The sequence below is a fragment of the Mastigoproctus giganteus genome, chromosome 7 (genome assembly GCF_048544385.1).
Source record: "Mastigoproctus giganteus isolate SK-2022 chromosome 7, ASM4854438v1, whole genome shotgun sequence".
Classification (NCBI taxonomy): domain Eukaryota; kingdom Metazoa; phylum Arthropoda; class Arachnida; order Uropygi; family Thelyphonidae; genus Mastigoproctus; species Mastigoproctus giganteus.
In genome coordinates, this window is record NC_143581.1 from 80,630,264 (window position 1) to 80,644,349 (window position 14,086).

The following is a 14,086-nucleotide window of genomic DNA, read 5'->3' on the forward strand; positions in this document are numbered from 1 at the left end:
AGTATTCCAGGTACTGTTGATTCATATCTGTGTGCTGATGATCTTACCATATCCTCTCATACCAGAACATGAACCACATTGTGAAGGTCGTGCAAATCTCAGTAAAGAACATTTAAATGTGGATGACAGAATGGATACAGATTATTTCACCAGAAATCTATGCCATACATTTCTGCACCTAGAGCAAGGTACATTCAGAATCCTACAATTACCTAACCACCCTTTGCCAGTAGTCAAGAGTATTCATATCCTTGGTCTACTATATGGCAACAAGCTAAACTTCCAAAAGCATGTTAAATAGCTATGGACAACTCACACAAAAAAAAAATAATAATAAATAAATAAAATAAATAATATACTGAATTAGGTCTCATCTAGATTAATGAGCACCTGTGTATGATTCTACTAGGAAAAGTACCTTGGCACATCTTGCCCCTATCCAATATTTTGTTCTTAAGATTGCCCTAGGTGCATACAGAATGTCTCCAGTTCAAAGTCTGTATGTTCAAGTTCATGAACTTATCATGAACTCAGTATCAGAAGAAAAAAGTTACTGCTTAATGCAGCTGAAATTAAAAGCCTCCCCACCTATCCTTATTGACCTCTACTATGGGATGCACAGTGGCCAAACCATTATAGCAACAATCCCAGAGCAAATCAGTCTCCTGGTATCAGATTACAGGTAATGTAGAATGCTGAATGTTCACTTGCACAATATCCTTAAAGACTTCTCAGATCTGGATCCTGTGGATTACTTTCACACTTCCTTGTGACGATTACTTTCAGCAATGCAGAAAAGATGCTATAGCAAATGTCAATGTTCAGCAATTGCAACTTCTCACATAGAAAATTATTCCCGCTTTACTAAGATCTGTGTGATATGGTGCATTATAACCATAGTTGTTTTTGTGCCATAAAAAAACCAAAAACCAAACCATAAAAACATAGATCTGTGTCAATAGTTCAAAGTCTAGCAGTGAAGTGGATGCAGCTGCTGTCTTCCCTCATGCAACTCTTTCTGTTTCACTTCCATCTGAGTGCAATAGTTATACTACTAAGTTACATGCCATTAAGCTTTTCCTAGGAAGTATTTCATGCCTGTCATCAACAAAAGCATATTTTTCAAAGTTGTTTTTTAAAGCTGAGAGAGAACATTCATAGAGTGCTCTTTCAGCTTTGAAAACAACTTCTCATATAAGAATCCTTTATTAAAGTATGTGAGACATGAGCTGATACATCCCCACGAGAATCAGCAAATAGTTATTTTCTGTTGGATTATGGGCCACACTGGAATTCCAGGAAATGAATGAGTAGATCATGCTGCAAAATATCCCTCCAGAACAACCTCAAAAAATAGTTGCATATACTGGACAGTTTTTGGACACTTATTTGTAAAATTCACTCGAATAACAAGTTGTTTAAATTCAAACCTGAAAAGATGTGCCACAAGAAGTCACATCTTTTATGACAGTGTAAAATTGAGAAAACTGATTTTTGTCAAACTCACAAAAATAGTGTGCCTAGAGGAGCCCAAGTTGTAGGAACTAACAAAAAAAAAAAAAAAAAAAAAACGTAATAATACTAATAAACCCAAACTTGTGAATCCCAATAGTCAAAGTGTTTGTAAATCTGAAACTCGTAAAGAAGATATATCAGATTGAACGTATCTTATCCAATGGAACTGGTAGATACAGGATGAGTGGTATGCGTCAGAAGATTTTTCCTGCAGATAAGGAAAAAATCTTCTGGCAAAATCTTGAAAAGCATGAAATGTTTGACAACTCTACAGTATCTTGTTTTTACACCTGGGAAGGAGTCATGGATCATGGACAGAGCCGGATTTAAACTTGTTGTTATAGCACTAAGCTATAACGTGAGGCCCTTCTCTCTTACTGTTTCACCTGTGACAGTATTAAAAAAGTTTTTTTTTAAGATGAAGTGAGGCCCTAAGCTGTAGCTTGTGTAGCTTATATGTAAATCCGGCCCTCATCATGCAGATATGAACTTGGTCATAGATTTCGCAGCTGATCAGACTGTGAGAATACTCTTTGCGAGAATACCCTGCAACTATAGGAAACACTGTCAAGGAGTTTAAATTGAAATAACTTTATTTAATGAGCTGTGGTCATCGGGTAAGAAATATAAAGTCCAAGTGGCAGTCAACATTTAATGGCTTTTTCAGAAGCATAAACACTGTTTGGCAGAATTTTTTTGTTATTATATCTTTATTATGTGCTATGGTCTGTCTTGCATACCTTTATTGAGGGAGGCAGTCCGTCCCTCTTTCCTCTTCTAGGAGTAGGACACTTCAATAAATAAAAGATTGAGTGGAAATCACAAAATATATTTGATAGTATTTAGATAAATGGAATTTCAGACACATTTCCAATTTTGACCTAATCACCAGGCTTTGTGTATTCAGTTCCAAGGGCAGCACTTTAAAGGAACATGATGTAAAATTAAGTAAATTAAATATATATTTTTTAAATACTGTATATTCTCGTAACTTTTGTGCAGCATGTTATACATTTTTAGTTTATGCTAGATATACAAATCTAGTTTCATAAAATTTGATATCCCATTTTGTTTTTCATTTATTTCTAGAACAAAGTGTACAGTGATTGTAAGAATGATGAACCTTATAGCAATTGTTGCGCAGAATTATTCAGACCAGTTGACTAAAGTTATACCACAAGAATTTTGGAAGGAGGAGTTTTGGCAGTGCATTTTGCTCTCTGTTCTCAACCCACGTATTCTTGAATTCGACATGGCTGATCTGGAAATTATGTCCATATTGCCCTTAGAGGTAAAAGATAATTTCAAATTATTAAATTATTGGATGAAAGATTTGAGTACTGTTGAGTAAATTTTGGGATACTTGGGAGGCAGAAAATATACTGAAGAGATATAAATGAAATTTTTTTGAAGAGTTTTTGCCTTAAATTTATTTATTTATTATTTTTTTTAAGCAACGAACCTTAATATGGACAAGAACTCTGATTGATCCTTTGATAAATTATTTCAGCTGGTTAGCAATTTCTCAGGAGATCAATCAAGTATACTGGGTGGTTTCCCTATTCAGGAGACCCTAGTGTCAAAACGGTTAGAGTTAGCACTGTGAAAATCGGTGGGCATGTCATTTAGGGTTTGGGGAAGTGATTTGTAGAAGAAAAAAAAAATAGTTCAAATTTCCGCCACCAGGGTAAAGCGGCCCTGCACTTTTGTAAATGTTGTCATTTACTTCAAGGCACGCTGTTATGCAAATGACATCCTGTTAGATGAAAGCAGAAAGGCCAATGCCACCATCAATAACCATTATGGCTCTTACAAAAAAGGTGCTCTTTTTTGTAAGAGCCATCTCACATGCTCTTTTTTGGTGCCTCCGTAGCCAGGTGGGAAGGAGCAGCAGTGCGTAGCACATGCTTCTTGATTAGACCGGGGTTCGAGCCCATCACCACCAAATACGGAGGATGCGGAAAGGTCAGGGAAAGACCACCGCATATCCCGGAGTAATATGGCCTTAGTTGCTAATGCTCCTAAAAAAAAAAAAAAAACCAAATAATAACATGTTCTTTTAGTAAAACTGTTCTACCAGAATAATAGTAATGCTAATGCAGCACTATGTGAATATTGGAAACTTAAAGGTTTGCGTTAAAGGACCTTTGATCGGTGGGGTTTCGAAAACTAATAAAAAAATTTGAAGCGACCAGGTAGTTAGGTGTAATTATAGGCAGGGGATGACCATCATAGGCATGTGCAGCCTAAAACAAGAAGGGGTCCAACCACATTTTGGGCCCCCCATAAAAAATAAAATATTTTATTTTAAAATAAATATGTGTTTTTATAAATCATCATCATCATCAGCCATTTTCAATCCACTGCAGGATGAAGGCCTCTCCAGCAACTTTCCAGTTCCTTCTGTTTTGAGCACTGGCCATCCATTTACTACTCAAAAACTCATGAATTTCATCTATCCATCTCCGCCTTTGTCTTCCAGGTTTTCTTCTAGCTCCTCTTGGGTACCATTCTGTTATTTTCTTAGTCCATCTGTCATCATGTCTTCGAGCTATGTGTCCTGCCCAAGACCATTTTAGTTCTTTAGTTTTGATAAGAATGTCCTTTACTTGAGTTTGCTGCCTAATCCACGTGTTTCTCTTCTTATCAAAACTATTTCCAATATAATTCCCAATATAATTCGTTCCATTCTTCGCTGTGTAGTTCTTAGCTTCTCTTCCATTCTTTTGGTGAGTGCCCAAGTTTCACTTCCATAAGTCATGGTGGGGAGTATACATTGATTCATTATTTTACGTTTCAGACAAACTGGGATATTGCTCTTCAGTATGTGACTATATTTCCTGAATGCTATCCATCCAAAATTTATTGTTCTCTTGACTTCCAGCCATTTATCATTATTACAGCTAATAACTTGTCCCAGATAAGTATATGACTCCACCTTTTCAATTACTGCTCCTTCAATCATTATTTCCCTTTCCGTGGCATACTTGTTCATCATTACTTTTGTTTTAGCCATATTCATCTTTAGTCCAAAATCCTTACTAACTATGCATAACTGATTAAGATTTTCCTCTAATTCTTTGGGATCGTGGCTTATGACCACAATGTCATCTGCAAATCGTAAATGGTTTAGGTACTCTCCGTTCACATTGACTCCTTTCTGTGACCAGTCTAATCTTCTGAAAGCTTCCTCAAGGGCAGCAGTAAACAGCTTCGGAGATATTGTGTCTCCTTGTCGAACTCCTTTCTCGATTTTAAATTTGCTACTGTCTTTGTCTAGTCTAATAAAGGATGTAGCACTCTCATATATTTTCTTCAAAATCATAATATATGGAGTATCTATGCCTTGTCTTTCCAGTGCCCGAAACATTGCCTTATGCTGTATGGAGTCAAATGCCTTTTCATAATCCACAAATGCCAGGCATAATGGTGTTTTATATTCATTTGCTTTCTCCATTAGCTGTGATATTACGTGAAGGTGATCCATAGTTGAGAATCCTGTCCTAAAGCCAGCTTGCTCTTTCGGTTGATTCTCATCAAGTATTCTTTCTAATCTGTTAGTAATGACCCTTGTGAACAACTTGTAGATATGGGATAACAAGCTAATTGGTCTATTATTTCCAATTTCTGATTTATCTCCTTTCTTATGCAGCAAAACTATGATTGCATTATTCCACTGCTTAGGCATCGCACCTTTTCTAATGCACTTTGTGAAGAGCCTTGCCAGTTTTTGTGTTATGTCTCTTCCTCCCAATTTTAACAACTCTACAGTAACTTCATCTTCCCCCGGGGCTTTCCGATTCTTCATTTTCTTCAATGCATGTTTGACCTCATCAGGAAGAATATCGGGTATGTCGTATGTGTTGCTACTTTGCAATCCATCTTCCCCACTGCTGGTATCATTCCCTCGCTCCTTGTATAATTCTCTATAGTAGTCTTCTGCTATTTGAATTATGCCTTCTCTGCTGTTTATAAGTACACCATCGCTATTCTTCAGTTTCAGTATCATTTGTCTTTCTGTATTACTGCTCATGGCTGCTGATTTAAATCCTTTGTTTTCCCTTAATGCTTGTTCTACTTTTCTTGTGTTAAATCTTCTTATGTCCTCTCTGAGTCTCTTTCTAATGGCTTTGCATAACTCAGTATACTCAATTTTCTCCCTGTCAGTGTTTTTCTTGCTTTTCATTTGTCGTCTTTGGTTCATCATGACAAGTGTTTCTTGACTAATTTTTTCTTCTTTGGATTTCTGTTTCCCTATAGGTTTCTCGGGCTTTATCACTTTCAAAAAGTTGTAAAAATACAATTCTGTATATATATATTAAAACTTATTTATTTAAAAAATAAATTTATATAATAATTTTTTAAAAAACATACATTATAATGATTCATAACTGATGAATATTCAACCTTTTTAGATTTACAATGTTTTTAGGTCTATTTATTTATCTATTATAATAATATTCTACGTTCAAAAGGAACAAAGGTGACGAATTCGTCAATTACTTCTTCTACAGTGACTGCAGCAGTTAAATTCTGTTCCACGTATGAAAGCAATAAGTAGTTCAACCATTCTTACATCATGACGCTTCTTAATTTTGTTTTTATATGACTCATTTTGGAAAAAGTTCATTCAGGAGTGCAACTTATAACACCTAGAATCTGAAAGTCGTATGTCACTTTTTTGAAATTTGGATATAATTTATATCGATCAGCATCATTAAGCCACTTGCTCCAGCTTAAAAGATTTTTGCAGTTTAGATGATAAGTGGCTTTTAACAATGATATTTCTGTTTATAAATCTGTGAAAGATAATTGAAAACAGTCGCAGAGTATTTCCATATATTCAGATGTAAGATTTAATTCAAGGAGATTCCCCATAGCTTTGATCACTAGGATTATTTCTTGATTAAATCTGCTCTCTCTACAGCATTAATTAGGGTATCAAGTAGTGGGTAATAAAAATTTATTTGTAAATCTTCTAAATTTTCAAAGTGATGTTGAGTATTTCCATTTCCGTCAATATTCGAAGATATTCTTCTTTTACATTTCGCTCTGGAATGAGGTAGCACTATTCTCAAATCATCACAAATAAAAGATGCAAATGTAAAAGTAGATTTAAAGGCATCTTGATTTCTGATCTCTAATAAATAATTTTGAAGTGCTGTAACTTGTTCAGTAGCAGTTAATAAATTAATATTTGCTGTCTGGAGTGTTTTACTGACTTTCAGAATAACCTATAAAATAGGATGGAATACTTTGAGAGCTAAGATAAATTTGAAATCCAAAACATGTCTTAGAATGTTTATTTTGCATTTATTTATTTTTTATGCATTTATTTTCGTTTCCAGATTGTTGGTAGAAACTTCGTCATATTTAACAAGTGAGTCTATTATGTTGAGGAATAAAACTTTTCTGTACTGCTCGTTGTGTCTGTAAGACTTCTGAATGGACATCCTCCAATAATTAGCTTTCTAACAACCTTTATAAATCGTTCCACTATTTTACACTTTTTTTGACAATGTTCCTCTTTCCTCTTATTTGATATAATTTTGTTTTCATCAAGGAGTTCATCTATACCTTTTTCCATATTTTTGTATGCACTGTGATTTTTCAAGTGTTTGAAATGCTGTTTTTGCTTTCTTCCAGTTACGAAAACCATGGGAAATAAGTCATTAAATGATATTCCTTCGAGAGCATTTCAGTTCCAAACAATCTGCATGTAAAACAAGAAACTGCATCAAGCTGATCACTATATACTCCAACCAACTGTGATTTTCATACCAGTTCTCTTGAAAGCTTCATTGTCGGCCATTAATACATGTCCTTGGAAAATTTTTCAATTTAACTTGATAAGGGCTTTTTTTAAATCTTGTCTGAAATTTGTGAGAATCATGGGATACAGTATTGATAGGATCGTCAGGTTTTGCAGATAGAATCTTTTACTCATTTCCGTTGGTAAATTCTTGAGTATCATCTGTACTAATAAAATGAAAATCAGTTTTTGTTTTATGCAATATAAATACAAGGAAGTACATGCATATAATACAAATAAAAAACCACCATATTTTGTTGGGTAACTCACTTTCAATTGTTTTGTCAAATGCCTCAAAATCACTGTCACCACTTAAATTCTTTTGTATGGATGTATTTATTGAATCGTCCAACGTGGATACATATTCAACATTGGAACCAGAATTATGACAGTTGTTTTCAATCTGGCTGATTTTTTTTTTTTTTTTTTTTACTGTTAATACAAATATTTATGCATTGTGATATATGTAAAGAATAATATAACATTAAAAAAACTTGAAATTTAACTAAAATTTATTTTTTTGTAATATGTAAGGTAGAATCACTTAAAATGTTTACTTGTATATTGATGTTTTTGTCTTAGATATTGTAAAAAGTCATTGCCATTGTAAAAGGCTCATACTAAAAACCGCATTTTACTCAATTTTTAGTGAATAATTTAAATTAAATTTTACAAGAAAATACTAAAAATATTATATATATAATAAAATGTTTAATTTAATTAATATTGTAAAAATATAATCTTCGCTATATAAACCTATTACAACTTACGTTTGCCTTAAAAAATAAATGAATAAATTTATATTTTAAATTAAATTTATATATTTACTTCTTTTTACAAATTCAAAAAGTACTCTATGTTATTTCTTAGGTAGACATTGCTATCAATTATGATTGCAAATTTTACAAAGTCAAGCTCTGCAGCACAATTCGTATTTACTTAAAGATTATATCAATGAATTTGACAACATAAACATTTTTCAACAGCTGTGACTCTTGACAATTAGTAGTAATTTATTAATGAATATATCTGTATATATATTGTACTATTAGATACAAATATTCAATTGCATTCTACATTCTAAAGGTTCTTTATATTACCCTTAATATTATAGACATTATGGGTGTATTGCATGATTGCTTGCAACTGCATTGACTCATAAATATTATTTACATATTAGTTACAGTTATTGTCGTTTTAACTTTCTTTCTTTACTTTTTTATCAATAATTATAAATATATATATATATATATTGCATATATGCAATATATGCACGCTTAGCACGGCTTCAAACAGCATGGGTTTCACTATAACATGGCTTTCAATTAATTTTAAGTCAAATTCACTGTACCGATTTAAAACTCACTCATTAGCATTAGTTGAGGCATATAATGCAAGAAAGCAAATTTATACAGCATCAGCCAAAAAAAAAAAAAAAAAACCCCCTTCCCATTTCACCCATCTGTCATTCCAAATGTTTGTCTATTTCAGCCTTAAATTTATTTAAGCTATCAATTCCACAACAACAGATGGAAATCTGTTCCAGCAGTCAATTACCCGCTGGCTAAAGGCAAACTTCTGCACATCTATTCTACAACTTTCTTTCCTCAATTTAAATCTATGCCCCCTCAGGTTCTTAATCTGATCGAGGTGTATAAGGCACCTTGATCAGATCACCTCTCAGGTACCTAGTCTCCAGATGCTGCAACTTGCAGAACTTAAGCCTTTCGATGTAAGCCCACCCTTTTGTTCCTCTGACCAATTGTGTTGCCCTTCTCTGTACTCATTCTAGTAACTCTACATCCTTAAAATGAGACCTCCAGACCTGTGTACAGTAGTCAAGGTGTAGCCTGATAATCATCTCATTGTCTCTGCTAGTAAAATTCTTATATATCATTGACAAAACTCCATGACCTGCTCTGGCAGCCCTTCTGCACTGCTCAGAGAACTTCACTATCTGACTGCACAACTACCCTCAGGTCTTTTTCATTCTCCACCTTCCTGAGTGTAGTACCACACAGTTGTTACATTTATTTTGGGTTACTGTTACCCATATGCTGTAATTTGCATTTGTCAATGTTAAATTTCAGTTGCCACTTCTCAGCTAATCTCCTTACTTTTCTAGATCGTGTTGCAGTAGCAGCATACTCTCTTTACTGTCATTAACAATCCTGCCATCTGGAATCTTGGACATTAAGCCTGATATACCTTTATCGATATCATTGATAAATACACAAAACAACAATTAGCCCAGCACTGAACCCTGAGGGACTCCACTAATAACATTAGTCCACGTAGAGCAGTGTCCATTTATTACTACTCTCTGCCATCTCGCACTCAACCACCCCTTTATCCATTGCAGTAACTTGCCCTTAATGCCATACCACTCCAATTTGAACAGCAGTCTTCCATGTGCAAAAGTATCAAAAGCTTTTCTGAAATCCAAGTATATGATATCAAAATTATTTTTTTGGATCCAGTTCCTTTGTGACCGCATCCTATACTGGTGTGCAAAACTTAAGGATGAACAATATTTCTAAAGGTTACAACCACAAAATCAAACGAAACAGCATGTGGCAATTTGCATAACTGTGGCCGTTCAGTAGAAAGCTGGTGCACATGAAAAAATTTGAATTGTGATGAGAGGGCTCACACAAACGGATAAAAGCAGCAGTTCAGCAGTTATGTACTAATTACCGAATGGTCAGAACGATTGTTACAGACGTTCAGTTGGTTTCATACTGTGCTACAGACAATGAAATGGCCAGATGACAACATCTGGATGACTTTACCTGGGGTGTGAATAATTGGGAAGCTCGCAGAAGGTCGAAGTGCGAGGAGTGTGGCTGCAGAGTTCGGTATTGCCTGCAGCATCGTCTCACGTGCGTGGTCGGCCTTCATAACAACATGTACAGCTGTTCAAAGGACCAGTGGTCATCGTCGTCCACGAAAAACAAAGCCTGATGATGACCGTTATATACTCTTACATGCCAAGAGGGACCGACACCAGACAGCGGGATACGTTGCAAATTAGCTGCACAGGAGCACAGGATATTGCGGTTTACTCTGGCCAGGCGACTCCACAAAGGTGGACTGTTTGCTCGATAGCCAGTACGCTGTGTCCCTCTAACACCTGCCCATCGGAGACACCATTTACAGTGATGCATCGAACACAAGGACTGGACAGCAGTGCAATGGGATAAGGTACTCATTACATGAGAGTAGATTCAATCTCAGCAGCAATTCTTGACGTCAGCTAATCTGGCAAGAGGTTGGCACATCAAAGGGATCGATATGGCAGTTGAGATGTTCTCATCCGAGGAGGTGTTATCTTGGATGAACGTACACAACTCCAGATACTGGAAGTGCTGTAACTGGCGCACGCTACTGTACTGAAGTAATCCTTCCCCATGTGCATCTGTTCCGAGGTGCCATTGGCCCCGAGTTCGTGTTTATGGATGATAAAGCCACACCCCATTGCACTGCAGCTGTTGATATTCCTTTGGAAAGTGAGGATATTGTTTGTATGGATTGGCCTGCCCGTTTCCTCTGATCTAAATCCCATCAAACACATTTCAGTAAATAAATTTGATGAATTTGAGATATTGTTGGGATATTGCAGAGGGGGCCTTATTTTGTAGGCATGATAGCTCTTTTTCTCTTTTAATCAAATATATATATTTTTTGATTTATACAATATATTAATATATATTAATATATTGACATATATTAATACAAACTTTTTTATATATATATATATATATATATATATATATATATACACACAAATCATTTTTTAATTCAATAGTTGTTATGCATAAAGTGGTACCTACCCTAAAAGTAAAAGTAAAGTGCAACCATTATCAACCCACTGCAGGATGGAAGCCTCCTCAACAATTCATGTTGAGGGAAATGGACCATAATCTGCCACGCTGGTCCAATGCGGATTGGCAGATCGACCGTATTCAGCAGTCAGGGGCTTGAACCCCGGTCTATTCAAAGAGCGGGTGCTACTGCACTCCCGCTCCTGCCCACTCGGCTACGGAGGCCGCTACCCTATCAGCCTCTAAATAAAGCAAAGTTAATAATGCTCATAATAATTCATATTTACAAAATACAAATATACAATTCAAAATCTAAAAAACTCAAAAAATACCAAATTTATCAGTTATTACTGAATAAGGCTTACATTGAAAGGCACGTTTTCATAGGGCTTAGTGCCTCTCAATATATGCCATCAATAACAACCAAATATGTCTGTTTCTGTTGGTTATGTCCAGCTATAACTATTATTATGATGTACTAAATATACTATGAATTTTAGGTTTAAGTTAAGTTGAATTTAAGTAGATATAAGTTAATTTAAAATTAATGGCAGACTGGCATTCTAGATATAGAAATGGATATTATAAATGAGAAAATGCAGACAAACATACGGATTTTAAATTTGAGACAGTTAACTTTACGCATTGGCATTCAAACGTCTCTTATAGAATTCATAGTAATATTATTGTATTGCAAGGATTAAGATTAATTACAATCTGCAATAGTCTCAAGAATATCTTAGTTTCACTAAAAGAATTTATTAGTAAGCTTAGGTGAAATAATTTCCCTCTTAAATTTATATTTAAGTATCTATGTAGAGCTGTTTTATAGCTATGAAAATATTAACCTTCATATAGTGGCTGAAAATCTAGGGATATACTAATCGGATGTCTTCTTTTTATCTTTTGCATATATATGTACATATTAGACACTACTCATAGAACTGTTTATCTGTGTCTTACACTCTGAAAAGGTTGTACCCATAGTTGTTCTATGGGAAGGGATTAATTATTAATTGTTAGTAAGTTTATATTTATATCTAGTGTATTTTCATTACCTAATATGGTAATTGGCTCAAGATTCTATTTAGGTTTCTGTTGCTTATGTTTTTTCTATGCCTTTTTGGTTAAATTTTTGCATTTCAGTATCAGGATCTATAATTTAGAAATTTTTGCTTTCCTGAGTGTAAATGAGAAAGATTTTGTATTCTATATGGCATAAATTAAAATAAAATAAAATAAAATTCCATATATTTAGTAATGTATTCTTTAAATAAAATTAGGATAGTTATTGGTAGTTTCAGAAATAAGATTCTTGCATTTGAGTTGTGTTCAGAGGTTGCTGGTATCCCCATTGTTTTTAATTGGAGGAAGAGGGAACAGTGATCTTAATTGGTTGAAGGAGCTTTGAAATTTCTTTCATTGCCTGCACCAACTTGAGTTTATCCATGCTTTAGTAAGTTCAGATGCATTGGTAAGGATGGCTTTGTTCTTTAGTATGTCAATTGGTTCATTATGCATACATGCATTTTAATTAATAACAGTAATTTTAATTTTAGCTATTTTTAATACCGACTCTTAATTTTACTTTTTAATTTTACTTATTTTACTTCTGATACATAATGTGCATTTAATAATTATTATAAGTACATGCTTCTTTACACCAAGAATTACCAGGAACCCTACTAAGGGATGGGCTTTACACCCCTGGTAATTTTCCGGAATAGTTTGCATTCTTTTTCTTTGCCTTTGCTCTTATCTGTATACTATCTAACTCTAATATCTTATGCCTCAAAATCTGTTAGAGTATTCAAAGGAGATTGAATTATCCTATTTCTATCCTTATAGCCTTCCTTTTGCCTTAATATTGGTTTATACCTTTGCTTTTCATAAGAAACAGTTACACTTGTATATGTTTCTTAAGTAACAGAAACACTTGTATGTAATAATTTCTCATAGGTCATACATTTGTATATATTTTTAATAAGGTTTTAATTAATATAGTTTTTGCTATCTGTAGGGCTAACAGTTATTTTTGCCAGTCTGCCATTCATTTTAAATTAATTTATATCTATTTAAATTCAACTCAACTTAAACCTATGAGTCATACTATATTTAATATATCATAATAATGGTTATAGCTGGTATATAACTAGCAGAAACAAATAGATTTGGTTGTAATTAATGGCATATATTGAGAGATGCTAGCCCTATGAAAACATACCTTTCAATGTAAACCTTATTCAGTAATAACTGATGAATTTGGTATTTTTGGGTTTTTAGATTTTGTATTTTATATTTGTATTTTGTAAATATGAATTATTATGCTCATTATTAACTTTGCTTTATTTAGAGGCTGATTGGGTCCTTTGTAAGTAGCAGATATTCACTGCCAATTCTGTGTTTTTAATTTTAATTAATTTATTATGATAGGTACCATTTTATGCTATAACTATTGAATTAAAAAATGATTTGCATATTCTCAGGCAAATGGAATGTTAAATCATTTCTGATGGCATTAATTTGTTCTGACTAGTAATTTTATCTGTTTTAAATAAATAAGTATAGTTTTTAAATTTATATATACAGTAAACCCCCGCTATTCGGGGGGTTACGTTCCTGAGAAATGTCGCGAATAACGAAAATGCGAATACTGAGTTATAGCTCCCATAGTAATAAAGGGGTTCCGTTTCCAAAGTATGAAATATATAAGAAAAACTAGTCTAAAATTTTGTCTATGTATGTATTATATGTACTTTCATATTATGACTACGTACATAGTGAAATGCAAGCATATGGCATCGAAATTAAAATAAGAAACAATTTAATATTAAATGTAATATTTATTAGAAATTTCAAACAAATCTTTCAAACCAGCACCTTTGCTAGCGAAAAAACTTATCCCGCTAATGCTATCACCAGTTTCGCTAAAGTG

The 14,086-nt window shown here is 33.9% G+C and overlaps 1 protein-coding gene across 1 annotated transcript in view; it reads left to right on the forward strand.

Moving 5' to 3' along the window:
• The first annotated feature begins 479 nt into the window (after nt 1–479).
• Nucleotides 480–14,086, forward strand: part of LOC150083026 (DNA-dependent protein kinase catalytic subunit-like) — a 387,849-nt gene continuing 374,242 nt past the window's right edge. Inside the window, exons 1-2 of the mRNA XM_090378359.1 lie at nt 480–682; nt 2,605–2,806. Of these exons, the coding sequence (XP_090234485.1) occupies nt 480–682; nt 2,605–2,806 (405 nt within the window). The remainder of the gene's footprint in view (nt 683–2,604; nt 2,807–14,086) is intronic.